The sequence below is a fragment of the Cetorhinus maximus genome, chromosome 10 (assembly GCF_964194155.1).
Source record: "Cetorhinus maximus chromosome 10, sCetMax3.hap1.1, whole genome shotgun sequence".
Lineage (NCBI taxonomy): Eukaryota > Metazoa > Chordata > Chondrichthyes > Lamniformes > Cetorhinidae > Cetorhinus > Cetorhinus maximus.
Genome location: NC_135888.1, coordinates 19,124,654 through 19,148,724, shown reverse-complemented (window position 1 = coordinate 19,148,724; position 24,071 = coordinate 19,124,654). Strand labels below are relative to the sequence as shown.

The 24,071-nt window shown below is 42.3% G+C and overlaps 1 protein-coding gene across 1 annotated transcript; it reads left to right on the top strand.

Annotated features, from left to right (window-relative positions):
* Nucleotides 1-14,113: 14,113 nt before the first annotated feature.
* Nucleotides 14,114-23,347, top strand: LOC144685208 (uncharacterized). Its single transcript, XM_078549638.1, has 3 exons — nucleotides 14,114-14,709; nucleotides 17,261-17,938; nucleotides 20,045-23,347. Exons 1-3 carry the CDS (start codon nucleotides 14,337-14,339, stop codon nucleotides 22,108-22,110), a joined length of 3,117 nt encoding a protein of 1,038 aa, XP_078405764.1. The 5' UTR covers nucleotides 14,114-14,336; the 3' UTR covers nucleotides 22,111-23,347.
* The last annotated feature ends 724 nt before the right edge of the window (nucleotides 23,348-24,071 follow it).

Sequence of the window (24,071 nt, the reverse complement as noted above, 5' to 3'; positions counted from 1 at the left end):
GTAATTACAAGATATGTACCTTGCAGCATTTCACAGTGACTGATTGGTGATTGGCTTGTAGATGTAAACCGTCACGCACTTTAGACCTATGAGGAATCAAATAAAGACGCAATTGTCTAAACTGAGGACGTAGATCATTGGGGGCGTGTCTGTGAATTGAGAGATCTTTATCACATTAATAGTGGAAGATCATGTTTGCTGAGTAAATGTGTAATAAATAGTAAAAATATGGATTTTAAAATACGATATTTGCTTGAATTCAATTTGAATTTGCTTGACTGTATTTGTTGGAACATTAAGTAGAAATTAATCATAATTCATTTTGTTTTGTGATTCCCTATCAGCCAATCAATTGCACTATCTGTCATGCTATTTAATACTACTCTTCTGTATTAGCCTTAGCTGTACCTGCATATATCTGAATAAATTAATTGTGTTACTCAAAATATCTTGTACTTTTCATTAGTTTGACCTAGGTTTCTCCTCTTATGTCCCATGTGGGCACTTGCCTCTGTAAAAGGCTGCATTAAAAACCAAACTAATGGTTTCTGGGGAATGGATTGCACAGTGCCCATGAATGTATGGTAATTGAGACAGAATCCAAACCAACCTGGTACAGAAACATATCTCTCTCTCTCTCTCTCTCTCTGCTGGTTACACAGGACCTTCAGAAAGCAAGTGTCTCGGTGAATTCGTAACACAAAATTTCACAGATTGGTTTTGTCACTCAGAGAGATGATCATGATGCCAAGCGTGGGAAAATTAAAGTTTACAATGAGTGAACGATTTTCTGAGATGGTGGTGGGGGGTGTCAAACCACATGGTTGGACCTTACAGTTGGATCATCACTAAGGCTCATACTATACCTGCTCTAAAAGAGCAATCCAGATAGTCCCACTTCCTGGCTTTTTCCCATGTCCCTGCAATTTTCTTGTTCTTCAAGTATTTATCCAATTCCCTTTTGAAACCGACAATTGAATTTGTATCCACCAGCCTGTCAGGTAGTGTACTCCAACCAAAAGGAATGGTCTCCTCCAATCAGATAAGCCGAAGGGAGAAGAGGGGTGGTATGGGAGAAACTCATGGCATAGGAGACCAAAAGTTTCTATGTGGGGTTCGGTGGAGCACTCCAGTTCTTCCCGGCCTTACAAAGAAAGAGACAACAAATTAATAAAACCATACCTTTCATGGCCTTGACTGGTATCTCAGCTGGGGCAGGAAAGCAACCACTGCTCCCCCACTCAAGCCCCAACTTAAAATCTCGGATTGGACCCTGATGATATCATGTGAGCCCAGTCTGAATACGCTTGAAGAAGACGTCCTTGCTGCCTGCAATTTAATATTGCAGTCTGTCTGATCGAGGTGGGCAAGAGAGAGAGAGATGGTAGCATAGTGATGATGTCACTGGACCAGTAATCCAAAAACTCAGGTTAATGTTCTGGGGACTAGGGTTGCCAACCCTCCAGGGATTGAAGATCAATCCGCAGAATGTGCGCAACCCTGGAGAAAAGTCTTCAGGACATTAAAGTTTGTGTGTTTTTGTCATTCCCTTTGAGCGTTTCTCTTTACCAGATATAAAAATGTTAAACATGGGCAAATATGTCTGTTTAGCTGATAGTCAAGTATCATCCAATTGGGTAATGAGTCTTTTTGCTTTCCAATTGAGGTAGGAAGGATATATTGGCTGACTAATGACAAGGCTATGGGGGCAAGTCATATGATGAAGCCTCCAGGAATACATTTAATCACAGTTTGCAACCCTACTGGGGACATGGATTCAAACCCCACCATGGCAGCTGGCAGAATTCAAATTCAATTAACAAGAAATCTGGAATGGAAAGCCATCCTCCATAATGGTGAAAATGAAACTATCCTCGATTGTCATTAAAAACCCCATCTGATTCACTAATGTCTTTTAGGAAGGAAATCTGCTGTCCTTACCCAGTCTGACCTACATGTGACTTCAGATCCACAACAATGTGGTTGGCTCTTAACTGCCCCCTGAAATGGCCTAGCAAGCCACTCAGTTCGAGGGCAATTAAGGATGGGCAACAAATGCTGGACTTGCCATCAAAGAATGAAAAAAAAGTTCAACTCCATTTTAACTGCCTGGTTTCTGCCAGGCAAGGAAGATCTAGGTACAATCTCTCCCAGCTTGCTAGATTTGGGGTAGTATCAGGGGATGGCAAGGTTGCAACCATTATGCCTTTATTGGGGGGTAAAAAGAAGGAATGTGTTACGGACAAGAGGGGTTCAGTTCAGACAGCACTGTTTTCCTCTTACCACTTGTCCTTAAACTGAAGGTGTTTTGTTTTTTTAATGCATTTTCCCAACCCCTCAGTTTTTGTGTGATCCAATTTTACTAACAATCCCACAGAAAACTTGAGTTAGGATTAACTCAGCAATTTAGCGAAACCGCGAAAAAGTGTTCGCAACTTTCCACTCCGCATTCACACAGTAAAGGGAGGGATAGAAGTAAGGAAGCTTTATTGTACAAGGACCATAGAGAAAATGATTATTGGTTCATGAGAGTTCCAAAGCCCCAAAAGTAGGAATCCAATGAGGAAGCCTTTCATGTAGACATTTGATGGTCAGCTGGCTGGAGACCACTGTTGTAAGATTACCTTTTTCAGGTAGCATTGATGCCACAAGATGAAGAAGGCAGGCAGAGCCTGCGTCAGTTCTGTAGGCAATGGTACAAGATCATCAGGCTAGATGGGTTGGTGGTCCAACCTGGATAGAGCTTGCTTCTGTGTGGTCTGCCAGTTGGATGTTAAACAGCAGACTGGCTGCACAGCTCAGAAAGGTAATATTAAACTGCTCAAAAGCCAGTGTCTTGGGACATGTGACCTTCCTTCCCTACACTGACTTCAACAAAGGACGTTTATCCAGCATCTGGAATTTGGCTTTGTTTTTAGGACTGATAATGTCTCAGCCATTATGGGTTGAAAGGGGTGCCATTCGTGTTGAAGCAGTCTTGTTTGGGAAGCCATTGTTTCAACAGACACATGGACTCCACCAGCAAGACTGGCTTATCAAATGCAAATGGAATTCCTGTATCTCCTTTTGAAATTGGTTTGTACAGTCCCAGGTGGTCTGTTAAAAATCTCCTTAGGCATAACAAGGTGTAACATTCCTGAAACTGAGAGGGAGGATTCTTTTGTTCCGGAAACCGCTGGGGATAATTTCCAGACAGGGGGTCAACCATCTTGATTGTCTACGTTCAGCAGGAAAGTTCAGTTTGAAATTAAGAAATAGTAATAAGGATAACATTTTTAAATGTACACAAGGTTGGGTTTCTTTTTCATGTTGGACAAACCCAACAAAGGAAAAAAAAACAAATAACTGCAAAGCAGTGAGTTTCTCATCACTAGTCGGCAATTGCTGGACTCCATCACCATGGATCTGAATAAATATTTGGAGATATATAAACTAATTGGAAAGCTTTAGCTTTGCGAATTTTTGATTGTCCCTGAACTGGAATTGGTGGGTGAATCAGTGAATGTCGTACATCCAGGTTTTTGGAGAGCATTCGAAAGAAGTTTTACACAAGAATAATGGTTAAACTCGAGATGTGTGGAATTGGAGATGGTCTTGTAGCCTATCAGAAGACCAGTTGAGGAATATGGGAGTTTGTTGTGCAAAAACTGGCTGCCACATTTCCCACACTGCGACAATGCTTCAATTAGCTTCATTTGCTGTAAGGCACTATATAAATGCAAGCTGTTATGGGGTTCAAAAGAATGGAAAGGGTATTTATAGAATCACTTTCTGTTCCAGGAGACAAGTCTAGAACAAAAAGGCATAGTCTTAGAATGTGAGCTAAACTGATTTTTTTTAAAAAGCAAACTCAGGCAAAGCTTTTTCACACTCAAAACTTGTGAAAATGAGGTATGCACTCTCCCAATATGCCATAGATGCAAATTGAATTGAAATGTTTAAAAGGAAGAGATAAACTTGCCTATGGGGTAAGAGTATTAAGGGACATGAAGACGAGGCAAAGAACTGGAATTTAAAAGATAGAACTGATAAAAGTGGTGGAGCAGGCTTGAAGGGTTGAATGGCCTACTCCTGTTCCTATTGCCACAATTTGTTTCAGATGCAAAACAACCTTTATATTAAAGGAAGGAATGCCTCTCATCGACCTGAAATTTGCCAGCAAGTTACCAATCTTTTATTAGAGCATTTTGCAGATTTCTATGTAGATTAGTTGATCTCTTTAGAGGAACAGTCCAGGTTAGCAATTAAGTAACACAACTGTGCTTCTGATCCCAATAATGGTAAATGTTGCCATGGGAGAGCTAGATCGACACAACAGTTTTTAGAATCAAGTTACAGTTGCCTCATGGCTTTGATCAGTTAATAATCTCATTAACTAAAAAGATTAAGAATATCAAGACACTTGCTGACCCATATATGCAACTTCCAGTTTGCTCATTTGCCTGGTGTTGTGGGGCTTGTCATCTCCTGTTAATGTTTATCTCTTCTAACACGGCTCACTAACATCTGCAATGAACTAGAGGCTCAGAGAGCATAAACTCTGCTGGTTACTGAAAGTCTGGGAATCTAGCGTCAAACTTCAATCAACAAGTCAAGAAGCGGATGGCAAAAAAAAAGCCGAAAAGTCATGAATTGTTTTGCAGGTCTTTGTATTCTGTAAATTCGTTAAATTTACACGGAACAGGATGAAAAGTAAGTATAATGCAATTTTTTTAACATTTAAATATTTTATACTTTTTGTTTAAAATTCCCCCTCTGGTTCCCTCTCGTGAAGAGATTCCACCCTTTTTAGTGTGAGGCTGGGTGGGAACTCTCAACCAGCTATTCGGGGCATAGATGTCTCTTACCCAATCTTTGCCTGAGCACCAGGCATTTTCCATGAGGAATCACTTGAACAATGAGGATTATGATTCCTAGCTGCTTCCTCCCTACCTCTTAGCTACACGGGAGTTAAGAATATGATATCTCCCATTGTCCTAGCTGAGGTTTAAACGCTTAAAAGATGAATTGTTGCATTGTAAGATTCAGGCAACACAGCTATAACTTTGGTATGCCCCATTATAATATTATTGTCTTTCAGTCTGGACAAGTTTTTCACATACAGTCCAATAAAGGTTGACTGCAATTAAACTACTTTTTAATGAAAACTCAGATGAAATGCTTGGGCGTATTTTGGGAGTGGGTGGGTGGGGCGATCCACTGCCTTCCAATCTGATTTAGTTAGTTAGTTAGAATCTCCTGTACCTGGTGACACATGGGACAATAATTTCGTCCTTTGCTGTTGAGCCAGAGAAGACATTTAATTCCGATCAAAGGATCATCATGCCTTACATCCAGTCCACCGCAATTCTCCATGGTTGATCTTTGTGTGGAAATTTGTGAAAGACTTGTCTCTGGGTTGTTCCTGTAACAAAAAGCATTTTCGCGCCAGTGTCGACTGTGGATCACGACTGCCTCTGACTGTGAAGGTCGTGGGCTGAATCCCCACTCCGGAGATTTGAGTACATAACCCAGGCTGGTGCTCCAATGCCGTACTGAGAGAGTGCTGCACTGTTAAAGGTGTTGCCTCTCAGGATACATAAAATTGAGGTCTCGACTGCCTTTTCTCAAGTGGACATAAAAGATCCCATGTCACAATTTCAAAGAAGAGTAGGCAAGTTGTTTCCTGGCGTCCTGACTGATATTTATCCCTCATCACTAACATCACTAAAACAGATTAGCTGGTCGTTATAACTTTGCTGTTTATGGGAGCTTGCTGTGCACAAATTAGCTGTTGTACTTCCAACATTGCAACAGTGACACTTCTGAACTATTTCATTGACTACAAACACTTTGGGACCTCCAGAGGTCAGGAAAGGTTGTGCATGACTGCAATTCTGTTGTCTTTCTTTTCAAGGACAGGCCTTAAGTGACCAAGAGCATTGGAAAGACCAGTGCACTTTACAACCTATCCAACTTCTGTGGTCCTGTCAGAAGTTATACAGCCACCTGCACAGTCACCTCTCAGTCATTACAGCACATTAGCCTTTCGACTACATCAAAGTGCAGACCCTAATTAACATCAGCAGCTAACCTGAAGAATCAATCAAACCTGACCCCAGCTCTGAAGAAGAGTCATACGGACTCGAAATGTTAACTCAATTTCTCTCTCCACAGATGCTGCCAGACCCGCTGAGTTCTTCCAGCATTTTCTGTTTTTAATTATTTATAATCAATCAGACCTGTTCTGCAAAGGGCACATTTCCCAATGTATCCCCTTTCCACCTGTGCAGTGAACATTGCTGCTGATTAGATTCTGGTGCTGGTGCAGCCTGGAGGTGGAAAATGGAGTGTCAGCATGCAGCTATGGAGAGAACAATCCTACCCAACATAAACTGAGAGCAAGGAGAGAGAGAGAGATGGATTTGTGATTTGACAGTTTGAGAAAAATACTCACGTACACACTGTAGTTAAACTTGTATAAGAGATTGAGGTTGAGTGATTGCAATCAGAGATTAATGACTTCAAATTCCTCAAGTCATAATTAAAACAGTGAAAGATGAAAAGACACAGCAGGAAAGTCAGGAGAGAGGAAAGAGATTAACAATTCACGTGCCCAGATTCGGATATCCGGAACTTTCTGTAAACCAGACATCGACAGGCTGGGATTTTAAGACAGAAGTCTGATATCCCTAGTAATTGTGTGACTTGTGATATACTAAAAAGGGACCTCAGCCGAAATGTCAATCCATCTGTTCTCTCCACATATGCTGCATGCTTCCAGCATTTTCTGTTTTTATTTTAGTTTTCTCGACTCTTTGAGTACTGATTTTAATTAAGACTTTTATTACTGATTTCCAATGAATTTTCAGCATCAGCAAAGCAAAATTCAGAACCTATCTCAGCCATTGGTTTTTAATCTTGGACAGGGTACTATCCCTGTCCTCGCTCTCTGTGTTTGCTCTTTGTATACCTGTGCTCTATCCTACTGGTTCTCTATCAAAAACTGGTCGACTCTTTTAATTAGGATTTTCACAGGATCTGTATCAGAGCCTCATTCAAAACCTTCATCTCAATGGACAAGATTTTCAGTAGCTTTGCTATGCATTTTGCAGCAGGTCACCAGGCTTTTAATGTTGTTTAATACATCATTCTTTATGCTTTGCCTTTTAAGACACAAGAAGAACAGGCAGAAGGTTGACAGATGTTGTGATATGAGTATGGCTGCCAAAGAACCAGAGTTAGTAGCCCATTAAGATATTTCCTTTGGTGGGTGAGTCCAGCCAAAAGGAGCCATAACTTCAAAATTAGAACTAGCCTGTTCAGGGATGATGTCAGGTGCCACTTCTTAACACAAAGGGTAGTACAAATGTGGAAGAAACTCTTCCAAAAAGCTGTTGGGTTGGGGGGTCAACTGAAAATTTCAAAGCTGAGGTTGATAGAACCTTGTTAGGCTATTAAAGGTATTAAAGGGTTGGATAACCAGGGCAGGTAAATGGAATGAAGATGAAGATCAGTTTCAATGTAATTGAATGGCATGAAATGCACGAGGGGCTGAATGGCCTCCTATTCTTATGTTCACTAAAAAATTCTGCATCTCTCAACAGATTATTTATTTTTAATGTGTCTAGTGGCAGCTCTGCTGTCTGCTGCTGCGCAGTCCTGTTCCAGCCACTGTACCTGTGCTGGAGAACTAGCCAATTGTAAGCTTGTGTCTTCGCTGCAGGAGGGTGAGTACTATTCCAGCAGGAGATGGAAGCAGCTCAAGTGAATAATTTTCAATGCAGTGTTGCTCGACTACACATCTGCCAAAACCAGAGGAAAACCATTACTGCAAAGATCATTTTCCTGTAAACTTCCTCTATTGGTCTTCCTTAGCTATCACTACATCCTCCGCCTCACTCTTCCTCTGTCCTCACCATGTGGAAGTAATGGAGGTAGTTTTGTAAGGGATTCGCTCCTGAGTGAAGCATTACCACTGGTCAATGCAGTAGAGGAGATGGGAATATAACCCTGATTTTTCCATCCACACTCGTTGCGAGTGAGGGTCCATACAAAGCGCCTCAGAAGCTGACTCCTAAAGGCAAATCATTTGCCTCTCGCTCTAACTTAATCTTTCCCAGGCTCTGAGAAAGATGGAACTTCTTACCTCATCCCTTCAACCTAAAGGGTTTTAAGCCCTGAACTTTGTATCACCTAATCACTAAACCAAGCTTTCCCTGCTCTCTGACTCTCTTAGGCTTTGCCAGTGGCTAACTTTATGAGCCTTGAGTCTTCAGCCAGGATTTCTCATTTTGCCTTGACTACTTCACCCTTTCCATTATTTTTTTCAAAAACACACTTGATCCATGACATTTGTAAACATGTGCAACATAAGTTTAAATTAGACATTACATAAAGTGTAGGGCAGTTCAATTTCTTTCAATATAGTAGGTGACACTTTGAGTACCTCACTACATTTTACAATTACAGCAAGCATTCCCAATTGTTGTAAGATGTTGTGTGTAGTTTGGTAGGTCTCATGAAGAGGTTCTAAGTCTTGTATAGTTTAACAGTAAGTGTTTATTAACTACTTGTAACTATATACATATATACAGTATAAGGTCTAAGCTAAGAGCTGTCTCCATGCTTGCCTCTACACACATCTCTATCAAGTACAAAACTGTCCTCTAGACTCCGGCCATATATTCCTTTATAGCACACTGTGGGCAGTAATGTACCCAGTCCCATGCCAAGCCTTTCTATGCCAGACCCTTATACTTGACCAATGGAGTCGAGACCCCCAGTGGGGTCACAGAGGTCACATTTGGGCTCCCAAGCTCCACCTCCTCTGGGCAGCAATGGCGACTGTGGAGAGCAAATGGCCCAGTCCAGAGGCACTGGCAGGATAGCCCTAGATCTATTGGATCAATTCTACTGAACAGCAGGATGGAACGTGAGCCCAAAGTGCTCTTTCACGTTAGAAACCACTTCTCATGGCGAGTTTGAGTGGGCCTAGGATGTTTGTGTGCATGCTTGGCACAGCCAGAGGCCCGCAAGTGTAATTCGGTCACTGACTGAGTGCGGGAGGAACTGGGAGGTCACGCAGCTGAGCTGTGGAGATGAGCAGTGGCTTCAAACGTTATTGTGTTTCTGTTCCTGTTTGCCTGTTGTACAGGTTCTTTACCCCAGGATAGCGACTCTGCTTCACAAGCATCAGCAACTAGACCAGAAGGGGAGAGGGACTGTGTGAGTGTGTGTGTGAGTGTGTTGGGGGCGGCGAGTGGAGAAAATGCAGTTGGGAAGAGGGGCTTGCTGAGTGAATGAGTGGGGGAAGGGGTTTGGGAAGCTGGGCTACTGAGTGAGTGAGTGGGGGTGTAGGGGTTGGGAAGAGGGGCATCTGCATCTGTGTGGTGGGGGACGAGGGGCTGATTACAATGTGTCTGCAGGAGATGGGGGGGGAGAGGGTTCACAAAAAACATTTTTACAAAGTGCTTTAAAAACTGGTTTTCATATTTATATGATGTATTCTATGCTGATCCACAATACGTGAATTTTATATACTGAATATTACTGAGCTGTTTTATTGCTATTTTGTTTTTGCTGGTGTCTGCCATCACATTAATTTTCAGGTGTTAAAATGAGGTCACACTGGAGAATAGTTTGGGAAGCACTGAATTACAGGTCATATTTACAATACACATTTCATGTCAGCCTCTGGTGCAAACAGTCTGAGGGGTTTTACACAAGGTCCAGCCCCTCAGTGTATTATGGCAGCAATCTATATTATGACACTATGTATAAACGGGCTCTTTGTGCTAATGGGAACAGCTTATTGCATCATTACGGTTACTATGAACCTCTGTGTGAATCTGGCTGCCGTCATTAAAGTCATCATTGGATCTTTCATTAGCCAGACATCAAGGTCTCCATGCTCACTTTTTAACATTGCTTTCTACTTTCTCATAGTTCCTGGTTGTTATTCCATAATGTGCACTGTCCCTCAATCACTGTTATTTACTTAATATTATTCTCCACTAGTAATCTGTTAGTTATTAATTAAGCTCTATATAGTTTTTTAAACTTCACCAGATGACTCTTGGTAAATGCCCTGTGATACTGAGTCCTTTAGACTAGGTACCTCACCAACATGGCCATCCTTTATTTGTTGAACACGTAGGAGCCCAGCCCTGTCCTCATCCCACATCCATGTTCAATCTATGGTTCATGGTGAGTTTGCTGATCTCAATCAGGTTAGCCAGTGAGATGTGACAACTACCTCTGATGCCCTGGACTGGAAAGAGAGAGTGACCTGCTCACGACCACTACCCCAGTGACGCCTGCTGGATATACATGTGTGTGGATGTGGAATGAGGATGGGTCTGGGCTCAGCCCTGTTGTGTTTAACACATGAAAGAGGAGGGGTGGCTGGGACATGTAAAACTGAAGGACAGCAAGAGTCAACACCAGTACTAATAGATCAGGGGTGCGGTTACTCAGAGCTTAGCTTCATTATGCAGTGGAGGGGAGAAACTTCTAGGAACTCATTTAAAATGGCTGCAATATCTAAAAGAAATGGATTTGGAATCAAAGAATGTTATCGCCCAGAAAAATTCTGAATTTGTTGTATGGAATTCTTTTTGGAATTTGTTATAGCTGACATAATAGAGGTCATAAAAATGATAAAGGGGTTTGAAAGAGTGGACAAAGAAAGGATGGTTTCACTTGTGGGAGGGAATCCAGAACAGGTTCCTAACTATAAGATAGTTACTTCAAGACCCATCTTTATCATCTACATTTATAAGTTTTCCATTATCATGACTACCCATAACAGCGGGTCATGCCTACTTCAGCTACCGTTGGCCACATTCATGAACGTTGGCAGCGTACGGATATTAGTCCGTGATGTCAGTATAACCAAAGCAAAAAACAGAAACGTCATCAGAATAGGAAAATTTTGAAACGATGGAGAAGTGGCACAAGGTGAATTGCTCTTGCTGGGAGCCAACACAGACATGACTGACCAAATGGCCTCCTCTGTGTTGTAGCCGTTCTTTATGATTCTGTGAAATCAAAAATATTATTCAGGAGAAACTTCTTTACTCAGCAAGGGATCAGGAAGTGGGGATCGCTATCACATGGAATGGTTGAGGCCAATGACATTGATACATTCAAGGGGAAGCTGGATAAGTGCATGAGGGAGGAAGGAATAGAAGGATATTCTGATAGATGAAATAGGATAGGAGGAGGCGGGTGTAGAGAATAAACACAGACATAGAAAAGGTGGACCAAATGATCTGTTTCTATGCTGGCTGTTCTTTGTGATTCTGTGTATTTTTTAACCTGTTTTGTGTATAAGTTTTGACAGATTTGCCAAAGTCAATAGGAATGATCCTACTTCAGGGAGGATCAATCATGATGATCAAACCCAGAGCATTCCAGAACTTCTCCAACCTGTGGTTCCTGTCAATTACTGAGTTCAAAATGTCACTTTTAAGCCATGTGTTTACCACATCAACAAACGAGACGAGCAGCCTTCAACTCCTGGACCTTTCCAACAACAGACTGGAGAGCTGCAATGTTGAAAGCTTAGCATTCACAGGTCTTCAAAATCTAACTGAACTGAACCTGAATAAAAATTCACTCGATGTGCTGAAGCCCTCATGGTTTTCAGACCTGACTTCACTTAATAAATTACACATTGAATTCAATAAGCTTTCTTATCTTCCTCCACGCATATTCATGGCACTGACCCAGTTGAATCAACTTGATCTAGCCTCGAATCTTATCCAATACATATCCACAGACACGTTCTATGGCTTGAGCTCCCTGAGCAAGCTAGATTTATCCAACAATGAGCTCCTTTTCATGGACAAAGATGCTTTCGGACCTTTGCAGAGATTGAGCCATCTTTTTCTGAACAATAACCATCTTGTGATGTTAGCCAAGGTCCCTGGGTCTGTGCAGAATCTACGCCTGAACAGTAACCTATGGGAGTGCAGCTGTCACTTGGTGCTATTGTTGGAATCACGAAGTGAGGCTATAAAGGATCCAGGAAGCCTGTTCTGCCAAAGCCCGGAGAACGTGAAAGGAAAGCTCGTCTTGAATCTCAGTCCTAGTTACTGCTCATCCACAACTCGGCTCCCTACAACAACTTCACTCCCTGCTACAGCTCCCACCTTGCAACTCATTCCTACCCTCAGTGCTCGAGCTGTGGTTTATGGATTTATAGGTGAGAATATATTTTTTAAAAGGTTTATTTTCTTTGTGTATTTAGAAGTTCCCCTATTAAAATGTCAGCTTCATTCTGGCACTACCTATACGGGATCTCTAGTACCCAGGAACAGTGTGGTCATCAAGCAGGCTGAGCAGCCAATCACATCGACGAATTGCCACAGACAGCAAACTAGGAAGTAAAAAACATTCCGTTTTTAATCATTTTGAGAGAGCAAAATAAAGATTGAGACATATTGATAGGATTAAGGTAGAAGCTCAAATATCCAATATTTTTCATTTATTCTATAGATTCATCATCATTCAATGGAGGGAATCACTCTCCAGATTTGTAAAATCAGTTTTTTTAGGGACAGAGAGGGCGTTCCTATGTAATTATGACTAAGCACATTGTAAAAAAATTCAGTTACATCTCATTCAACAAGGCTTAAATTTTTCCTGCCACAGAGCCCACTAACTCTTTGTGGTCAACTTTCTTCAAGGTTAGCAGCCCTTAGCTGCTGACCTCAAAATACAAGTGAAAGAATAATGAGCTGTACAGTAAAGTAAGATGCCATTCAGCCCATTGTGCCTGTGCTGGGGTGGATGGGTTAACTTAAAACTGTGGATGTGGGTGTTGCTGGCATTTATTGCCCATACCTAATTGCCCTTGAGAAGGTGGCGGTGAAGTGCCCCCTAGAACCACTGCAGTCAATGTGATGTAGGGAGTTTCAGAATTTTGACCCAGCAACAGTGAAAGAATGGCAATGGAGTTTCAAGTCAGGATGATCTACAAGGCACAAGTCAGGAGTGTGATGGAATACTCCCCACCTGCCTGGATAAGCGCAGCCCCCACAACACTCGAGAAACTTGACACCATGCAGGACAGAGCAGTCTGCTTGATTGGCACCACATCCACAAACATTCACTCCCTCCACCCTTGAAGCACAGTAGCAGCAGTGTGTATCATCTACAAGATGCACTGCAGGAATTCACCAAGGATCCTTAGACCTTCCAAACCCATGACTACTAGAAGGACAAGGGCAGCAGATACATGGGAACACCACCACCTGGAAGTTCCCCTCCAAGCCACCCACCATCCTGACTTGGAAATGTATCACCGTCCCTTCACTGTCGCTGGGTCAAAATCCTGGAACTCCCTCCCTAACAGCACTGTGGGTGTACCTACACCACATGGACTGCAGCAGTTCAAGAAGGCAGCCCACCATCACCTTCTCAATGGCAACTAAGGATGGGCAATAAACGCTGGCCCAGCCAGTGAAGCCCACATCCCGTGAGTGAATAAAAAAAATGTGGCTTAGAGGGGCACTTGCAGGTGATCAAGAGGGCACAGATTTAAAGTAATTGGCAAAATTAGCTAAAGTGACATGAAGAAAAACTTTTTTTTCACGCAGTGCTTAAGATTGGGAATGCACTGCCTGAGAGTGTGGTGGAGGCAGGTTCAATCGAGGCACGCAAAAGGGAATTAGGCTGTTATCTGAAAATTAAAGACTGTGCAGTGTTATGGGGAGAAGGCCGGGGAATGGCACTGAGTGAATTGCTCATTCAGAGAGTTGGTGCAGACATGATGGGCTGAATAGCCTCCTTCTGCACTGTAATTCTGTGATGGTGTTCTCTGTATCAGCTGCCCTTGTTCTTCTAGATGATAGAGGTTGCGGGTTTGGAAGGTCCTGTCCAAGCGCATTATCTAGGTATTGGCCATCACTTGACCTGGGTGTATATAATTCTGTCCTTTGAATTTCCAAAATGTGTTTGTCCATGCGAAAAGATAAAATTCAGTTTTCACTTTCCTCCACATTAACTCTCTGGCTGCAATGCTAACGTGAAGATCGATAGCATGCTTTGGCAATGTTTGGACACTGATCAATCTGATTTTCATAGAGAGCACTGACCTTTCTAAACCTCAAAGCCCACAGAACTCAGACAGGACAAAGTTGCAATCTGAATATAACCTGGATTGGAGTCTTACTGAGCTATAGTTTGTGAGTGATAATGTGTTGGATAGAGTTTAGTTTGAAACTATGTAATTTTTTTTATTATTGCAAGCTAATCCTGGATTTCATAACCTTACTTTTCCAGGTGGATTATTACTGGCAGTAGCTATCTGTCTGATTAACTGTTGTTGGAAATATTGGGTAAAGGGAATGCTGAGGAACCACGCTATACACAACAACGAGACAAAGAGGAGGGAAGGAGCAAAAGGACATAGTGAATCACCGGTGGAATTAGATAACAGCAAATTGGAGGTTGTCTCTGTGATTGCTTCACATCTGATTGTCGACGAGGTACAGAACATTAAAGATAACCGTAAAAGGCAAAGGGAGGAACATATAAAAATTTCCTCAGAATCACAGGGAAATGGGATAAGAGAGAATGGAAAACAAGCTGTTGAAAGTGAGGCAATGCGACCTTGTAAGACAACGCCCAATTTCCTTCATGCTGCTGATGTTCCACGTCTACAGAATAAAGGAATTGATAGGGATGTAGAACATGGAAAGGCAGTGAATACTGAAACAGGTAATCGATACTGGGGTATGTTAGCTTCTAAGTTTACCTGCATGTTCCCTTCTGGTTTCTCGAGGTGATCCATCTCCTGCAGGCCAGTCAGAACTTCTTGAACTGGCCAGTGGAGGCACTCCAAAGGCACCGTCCCCTCTCTTTCCCATGCTTTAATGTGGGGTTGCAAAGTACTTTGCTCTCCCTGTAACAATGTGCTGAGTAATTTATCAGCGGTGTGTGGAGGCTGAACCCTATGCCCCTACTCCACACTGCCCTGATGCTTAATTTCTTTAAAACATTTTCCACTCCTTACTCAAATTCTAAAGAACTAAAACTCGCGACCCAGATGGGAAAGGCAGCATTTCAGATGAGTGTCTCTTTTCCCCTGCTCGGCCTTATGTTTAGACAGGGTTATGGTTTTGGTGCTGTTAGTTGAGGAACCGTGGTCAGGACAATGACCAACTCTTTTGTATGTGCCATGGACTCCTTCGCATGGACCTGGGCAGACACATCTGGGAAACAATACCTCCGAGAGGGAATTTCAGAGCTTTTCTGCCAGTCCTCCTTTTAGCTGCTCCTTTAAATCACAGACCTATTACGGTGCTGAAGGAGGCCATTTGTCCCATTGTGTCAGCACTGGCTCTCTGAATGAGCAACTCACCTATTTCCATTCTCCCGCCTTCTCCCAGTAACCCTGCACATTCTTCCTGATTAGATAACAGTTGGATTCCCTTTTGAATGCCCCGATTGAGTCAGCCTCCACTACACTCTCAGGCTGCGCCTTCCAGACCCTAAAAACCTGCTGCATGAAAAAGTTTTTCCTCACATCACATCTGCCTCTTTGACCAAGCTTTTGGTCACCTGCCCTAACAATTCAATAGCTCGATGGAAATTTTTCTCCAATCCAATGCTCCTGTGAAGCACCTTGGGATGTTTTTTTTTTAATTAAGTAAAGGGGCTAGATTAATGCAAGATGTTGTTGTTCATGTCAGATGTTCATTGTGGTTTTAACACAGTGAGGTTTCTGAATGTGCTGTAGATCCCTGCAAAAAAAATAGAATTATCTTAATTTGTAATTAATTTTGGCACAATTCTAAAGTTCAAAGTGGAAAACACACTGAACTGTAAGTTTTATAGAAACTTGTTTGAACTTAGATAAGACTGATCTTGCTTTAGTCTTTATCAAGACTTGACAGTAGCACAGTCAAGCTTCAGATAGAAACTTAAGGATTCAAGTCCTATTACAGAACTTTAGCACAGAGATATTATAGACATTTTACAGCATGGAAAGGGACCATTTGGCCTATTGTACATGTGCCAGCACTTGAAACTGCTGTGTTACTCACTCCCACTCTCCCACTCTTTATTATTTCACGTTTTCAGTTATCTATCCACTTCCCTTTGATCAGTACTAGCCTGGTCTGAGGTGTTGTTTCCCTGATGTGTCTGCCCAGGTCCACATACAAAGGCTTTGTCCTGACTACAGTTCTTCAACCAGCGGCACCAAAACCATAATCAACTGTGCATTTGTTTGTGGGACCTTGCTGTGTGCCGACTGGCTGCTATGTTTGTGCATATGATGATAATGAGCTGGTAAAGTAGCAGGGAGGTGCTGTCCATCGCTGTTCTGCCTCCAGAGAAGTTTCCCAGTGGCAGGCTCCAAAGGGAAGGCCTCCAACTTGCATAATTGACGGTCATATTAAGGCCCATTTTACAGGGCCGCAGGTATTTTGCCGATGGCGGGCCGACCCTCCGCTGTGGGGGGAGGCCACCAGTCTCAGGGAAGCGGCTGCCCTGCAGCAGTCCCGGGGGGCAGGAGGAGCCACCGGAGCCTGAAGGGGCTGCGGGCAGGAAAGGCAGCCCCTGTGGTCCCAGTGATCCCCCTCCCCACCTGAAGGTGTTTGCCCAGAGGTAGGCAGGGCACTTCCTCTTTAGCCGTTGTGGATTTTAATTTGTACTTGCGCCCAGATCGCCTACCTGACTCAGCAGTGCCCACCTCCCCAAGTGGCGCTGCTGAGGCTTCAGAGCCGATAGCCCTCGGATTGGCCGGCAGCATCAGGAGCCCGCCTGCCCTTAATTGGACAGCGGGTCCGTAGGCAGCCAATTAGGAGGCCGCCCATGGTAAAATGTCTAAGCCAGTCCTGGTGTTGGCAAGTGCAGGCTTAGGTCCCTCATTAGGTTCTGATGTCAAAGCCCCAAAGCTCACAGGAAAATTGAGCCCAATGAAAAGCAATCCATTCATTGTGAAATACTTTTGGAAGTCCCAAATGAAGGATGAGGTGCTATATAAATATTCTATTACAATATATAAAAGCTTCTACTGGAAACACATAATTTGTAATAATATGTAGTATTCAAAGAACGAATATTACAATTTTGATACAAAATAAAGACATCTTTCTGATGTTTAATAGTTTGGAAAGCAAGGACATATAACTTGTCTTCCATTTTTATTTGGTGTCTTTTTATGAAATTAAAATGCAATTTTGAAGATATGAGATGGTACAAAATATTAAGTTTTTGAAGATTGAACCATTCATTATTTAAAGGGATTGTTTTTCTGTTTCAGTCATGCTGAAGCACTGTGAAATAGAACAAATAGTCCAAAGCAGGAGTTGTTTGAAAAATCTATACAAGTCACAGCATCATCTGTGCAGTCGGGAGGAAAGTCAATATCTAAACAATAAGATTAATTTTCCCAAGACGCAGCTGACAGACACCAATAATCCAACAGGAAACTCGCTTAGTGTTTCAACCAACACCAAACGGCCTCTGAGAAATGGCTCCAGTGAAGCTCGTAGTCTGCAAACCGAAGACAAAGACTTGCCCAATATGAATGGCTCCCGCTCCATTCTCTACAGCGAGGCTAGAAGCTCCCAGTTGGAATTCAAAACTGGGGACCTGGAGAAAATCGGGACTATGGAATCACAGGACCTCAAAACGGAGAACTTGGGGAGAAGTGAACCCAAAGCATTCTACAAAGAGCGGAATGAGATGGTGGGGGAAGCATGCAATCCTCTAAAAGTGACTCGATTGAAAGAAAGCTTATCAGCTGTGGATGTCTGTACTGGGCGAATGAGTGGAAAAATACTGTGGGATCCAACTAATCGCATTGGACCCAAAGCAGGAATTCACAGAACAGCAACTGATAGATACTCAAATGTAACTGCAATTTCTATGGGATGGAAACTGCAAAATTCAACTTTGTTCAATGGAGATGAAGATACCCAACTTCCAGATGTAGAAGGTACTCAAGAACTTGTGGTAAACTATTCATATATATTAGGGAATGTTGGTGAAAAGGTCTTCAACACAACGAATAAGATACAAATACATTTGATAGAAGTGAAATAAATCCACCACAGGACAGTAGGATAAATATATCGTGTCGCGTCAAAGAAATTAGTCAAAATATCTTGGACTCAAGTTTGCTAGGTTAGAGAAGGATGGGGCACGGGGAAGAATATCGAGGTACAATTCCTATTGTTGACAGGTATCACATGGATTGAGAAAAGAGAGTGTTAATATAAACACTGCAGACACAACTAATAACTCTAATTCTAGACCTCCCCTTGAGGAGGAGCTCCTTAAAAACTATAATGGGCTGAGTGGGAAACTGTACAGAGGCAGAAAAAGGAGATGGGGGTAGGTTGGCAGCAGGGCACATTGTGCATGAAAAATAGAAATCAGAAGTTCAATATATTGGACTTGGAGAGCTTTATCCACTGACTGTTTTTGGAAACAAACTGACAGAAAAATCAACAAATGTTATTCCATTGAACGCAAGGTTATATGTTTTAAGAGATTAAATTACAGAGATTGCATTTCTTTGAATGTCTAGTGAAATTGAATGGTCTCACACCAAGTTAGTGGAACTGTGCAACTGGGTTGAGGCACCAATTTTAATAGTTCAGATTCAAGGATAAAAATGGCATTAAATAATGCAATAAATTTGGGTTTCACCCTGTAAGTGTTGCCTCAGCCTTTCGTGGTACCAAATCTGTACTCCAGACCTTGGCTTAAGTAGTCATTCTTCCTACGACCCTAGATAGCGAGTCGGTAGCAGGTAATTTGATATAGGAAGCATCACAGTTGGACCTCATGGTGGATCATCCAATCCACATCCACCATCCCTATGCACACACTTTCCAGCAAAGACCACTGGAGCTCTGATTAATACCTTTTCCCTTTAGGATTAGGTCATTCTGTACAGATTGTTCAATAGGTGAATATCCATTTACTGAATCAGGCAGCAGAAGACATTGTGCATCACAACTGTTTCATTTGTAAACTGTATTTCAGGACAAATACCAATTTCCACTCTTCCCTTCTGGATCCTTTCCCTGTGCAGAAGCTCACAAACTACTGGAGAAAAACCCAGCTCTTAATTACAGGCTTTAATGAGCATCACTTCCCCTCAATTCATTCTGAAGCTTGTCCAGGTTTACTCTTAAATGGACCTGCATTTCTAACATTGTCACAAATTAGATTCACAAGAATGGTTCAAGGAATGAGGAACTTCAGTTACATAGATAGACTGGGGAAGTTGGGATGGTTTTCCTTGGAGAAGAAATTGAGAGGTGATTTGATTGAAGAATTCAAAATCATGAGGCGCCTGGACAGAGTAGATAGGGAGAAACTGTTCCTATTGGTGGAAGTTTCAAGAACCAGAGGGCACAGATTTAATTCAACTGGCAAAAGAAGCAATGGAGACACGAGGGGGAACTTCACACAGTGAGTAGTTGGGATCTGGAATGCACTGCCTGAGAGTGTGGTGGAGCCAGGTTCAATTGAGGCGTTCAAGAGGGAATTGGATTATTATCAGAAAAGGAAGAATGTGGAAGGTTACAGGGAGAAGGTGGGTGGTAAATGACATTAGGTGAATTGCTCATTTGGAGAACTGGTGCAGACACGACATGCTGAATGATCGCCTTCTTTGCTGTAACAATTCTGTGAAATCTTGTGCATCCCTGGGTTAATATAGCTTGGTTTCCACATGCCATCAATTTTAATAATAATGGCCACTCAATGCTGGTTAGAGCCCCCAAATTACCATTTAGTTCATTTCACAATTTAAGGTAGGATCTTGAATCCACAGGACCTATATTTCTAATGCAAAACATAACCCCTATGCTACCACATTAGATAGTTTGAGGATGGGATTAGTTGCGTCCTTGGTTGGGTTATCTGACCACTCGCTTAAGCAAAGATGTCAAGTAGATCTTTGAAGTGGAGGGAGACATACCTTATAAGACTTGCCTTAAGAAATTATTGAATTATTGTATTCAAACTTGGGTCAATAAAATAGTAAACTGTTTATTATAAAAACATTATTTCTACTAAATTTTCACAGGTCGAACCTGTACCACGCCGATACTTTCCCCAAGCAGCAATTCATTTGGAAAACAGAAGCTTAAGCTAATAAACAAGAACAGTATCAGCCTACCAAATATGAAGACTTTCATCTCTGGGATTAGACATCATACAAAGAAAAGATTTCGAGACAATCTGAGTTGTTCAAGAACCCTAACCCTGGTAAATGCTAAACCTGCACCTAATACCATCTCAGCATCCATGGAAGAATGGACCAACATGAACAAGGAGATAGTTAGTGAGACATTTGGACATCTCCTTTCTGGTGATGTTCAAACTCATGTGGAATTAGAACATGCTTCACAAAGCAAACTTAAATGTGAAGCTGAAAACCTGATCCAGGAAGATCTTCCATGCAGTGTCAACCAACTGAAGGAAGAAGAAACCATTTTTAAATGTCCAAAGTCTCAAAATAAGCATAAGGAAAATAATACGTTACAATTATTGGAGGTAAATGGAGACTTGGATAATAAATACTCTGAGTGGCAACAGGCATCATCTGGAAACTTTCAGCTAAGTTCAAGCATTGGGTTACAGACTTCCAACTGTCCACATGTTAGTCAACTTGCACTATCTGAAACTTCACACCAACAGGCCAGTCACTTCACCCTCTCTGCTCATTGCTTTGAGCAACCAAGATTCATCCAGTCTTATGAGAGCACTTTGCAGAAAGATGGTAGACATCATGGTGAAACCTGTCAATTCACAAGGGGACAAAAACTGGTAGTTTCTGTAGAATTCAATGCATTTGATATAATTGATGGCAAAGAGAATACTTTATTAGACGTGCCCAGAGCAAATATCAGTCCACCGGTCATTGTAGAATTTGGTCACGATGAATGCAAAAAGCAAGAGCATGTTACTCCTGTCATGCAAAAATCTGCAACAGATATTTCAGAACATGTGCTTAATGAAGAATCCGTTTGCAAAAATTTTGCTTTTGTGGATGAAACCCATCAGTCCAAAGGAAATAAATTTGTATCGAGTCATGCTGTCACTAAAGAAACTGACCTGTTGGTAGGGAGTTCTGCAGTACCTGCAGATGGTGGAATTGCAGACAGTGTAAGTACTGAAGATGAAATAAGCCAAGCTGAAACAGCCAGTACTTCCTTTAGCTGGCCATATGCTTGGAGTTTGCAAAGTCAAGAGCATTGGAGCCAAAGCACCACAACACTCGAGTCTGCTCCAGCGTCAGAACACAGTGAGGGAAACCTCTCACACAAGGTCACTTCAAAGGATGATAAACCCGGGCAATGGGGTACCAGCATGGTACACAGGGAGAATTACCTGGATGTGGAAGACTGTGTCAGTCGATCTGCGACAACATCCTTCCAAAATGTCTCTTCCAGAAGTGGTACATCAATAAACAGGGAATCCAACTTGGAGCAGGAGAGACCCATTCAATCTCCGGTTAGGGCATGCTCGGAAAAGTTCTCTGGTCATAAAGATGCAGAGATACTGAATATCGGACATTGTGGTCATAGACAAAACTATTCCAAAAGTAACTACAAATCCGTCTTTCAAATAATCGATGCAATGCAACATTCAGTCCCATTAGATAAAGCTCAGCATAAAGTGTTGCAAAACAGCACAGCTCTCAGTGCTCAGGCAACTAAGGCTAAACTTCAAATGGAAAATGTTTTGATTCCCCTTTCACCAAACAGAAATGTTAAAGGTCTCCAGCAATTTGAATCTTTGGGCTCTGCGCTGGAAATGGATTACCCAAGCTCAGTGTACAGTCGGTGGTTTTGCAAGAGTGCATTTGGCAACAGGTTTGCAGAACAGATTCCAGCCACAGTATCTGAAGGAGATGTTTTAAACACATTGCCAAATGTTCAGTGTGAAAAGACCAACAGTGGCTCAGCTCACAATCAGACATGGGCTGAGAATGAGGCACCTGCCGATGTCAGAGACCGAGGGGATGCCCACGTACCCGTAGGGTTGGTGCAGTGGAGCCCGCCTACCAGAGAAGAACTTCTAACAGATGATGAATTAATGCTTATTAACATGCTTCATAATCTGAAGAGAACATTGGATTTTGAATAAAAGTCACATGACCTGACAATTTAGTGTACAAGCCATCAATTTTAATGTAAAATGATTCATATTTTGTAACTGCTGACATTTGATTACAAACAGAAAAGCAAAGGATTCCCCAAGTAAGCAGAAATGAAGACCTATTAGAGTCACAGAGTAATTATAGCACAGAAGGAGACCATTTGGCCCATTGAGTCCATGCTTTCTGTAAAACAATCTACTCAATCCCATTACCCCTCTTCACTCAAAGCATTGTGGAATTTTAGAATTTACTAGCCCAACCCATTGAGTATATTCAAGGCTGTGATTGATTTTTGAACTCTAGATTCACTCAACAAGACTTGCATCGCTACGCAAGTGTGACTGAATAAGTGATTTGAACACTGCATTATCACAGTAATACTTATAGCATTACAGTTGCTTGGCAGTCATAGAGCTGAGTTACCCTTTGGTCTAGATTATTGTACTAACCATAAGACCAAAGCTCTGATGCTTATGTACATTACCTGAATCCTCAAGGCATGAAACAACTGCTTCATGGTTTATTTCTTAAGTATCAACGTAGCTTAGTCGGTATCTCTGTTCCCTGTCAGTCAGGAAGTTGTGGGATCAAGCTCCCACTCTTGAAGCTTGAGCTGGCACTTCAGTGCAGTACTGAGAGAGAGATGCAATCCTTGGGGATTGTGCCGGTCAGCATTCCTCCCTTAACCAATGTTGTGATGTCACTTTAAGGGAATATGCAAATGAGCAAGTAACCAGGATGTAAAGCAACATGTGACCAGCAGCTGGCAATGTAGCTGTGCTGTCCCTGTGAGTAATGCTTGCTGTATCCATAAAGTAGATCTGTCTGCTCAGCCATTCTCTATTGTATCTTCAAATAAACCAAACCTATGTATGATTTACAAATCTTATGTGTGGGATTTGCGAGTCTGTGTAAAGTAGACAACATAACATGATGGCAGCGATGTGAGTTTGAAGACCACAGGAGTAGCCACAGACAAGATTTTGCACATATACATTGGCTGTATGTGCATTGAAACCCATGACAGACAGTGCTTTGCAGAACAGTGAGTACCTGATTTGTGGAATAGTCGGATTGGTGGTTCATGGGAGCGACCAGTCAGGTTGAAATCAGGCAGTAAAAGCTGCAGGGCCATTGCGAAGTCCCCGGATACCATTCCCATGCAAAAGACAAAAGTGTGTGAAACGGGAAAAAAGCCTGAACTGCAGCCACAAGAAAAAGAGGGAAGAGAACAAATGAAAGAAATAGAGTAGCTGCATGGGCGAATCTGTCCACAGAGTAGGGAGGTTACAAACCCCTGTACATCGGGAGCGCCTGTAAAAGACAGGGAACATTAGGAAGGTGACCACCAAATTCCACAGCATGATCTGGAAGGCCATGTATGTCCTATCTGAATTTAGGCTTTTCAGGCAGAGGATGGAATGATGCTATTTAGATTTATCCATCATGGAACCAGATAAACAAGTAGTGAAAATAAAGGTAGCCATTGGAAACAAGGGATTGCAGAGAGCTGACACTTTGTGTCTGTCCGAGGATGATCGGAAGGACCCTGTTAAGCTGTGGATCGGCTTTGTGTAAAAGAGAAATTGAGAATTCACAGTTTGGAGCTAATGGTTTACAGACAGCAGCCACAAGATTCGATTGGTCGGTTCATCGGCAGGCGCTGAGATAAGGGGGAAAGGCCCCAATTTTTCAGGAGCTGAGCTGCCTGAACAGATAATGGAGATAGTTATAGCTACAACGCCAATTGAATCCTTCCAAAAAGACCTTCTGGAGAAAAAGAATGGTCACAGTATCGACACAATGCTAAAAGATAGCAGAAAATCTGCGGCCATTGTGGCTGGACAACAAAGCCTGCAAGCATTAGATACAGCTACCAGTATCGGCAAGGTAGACAGGATGCAGAATGCAAGCAAGGCATGTGGGGAGTGCAGTCTGCTGCACCCAC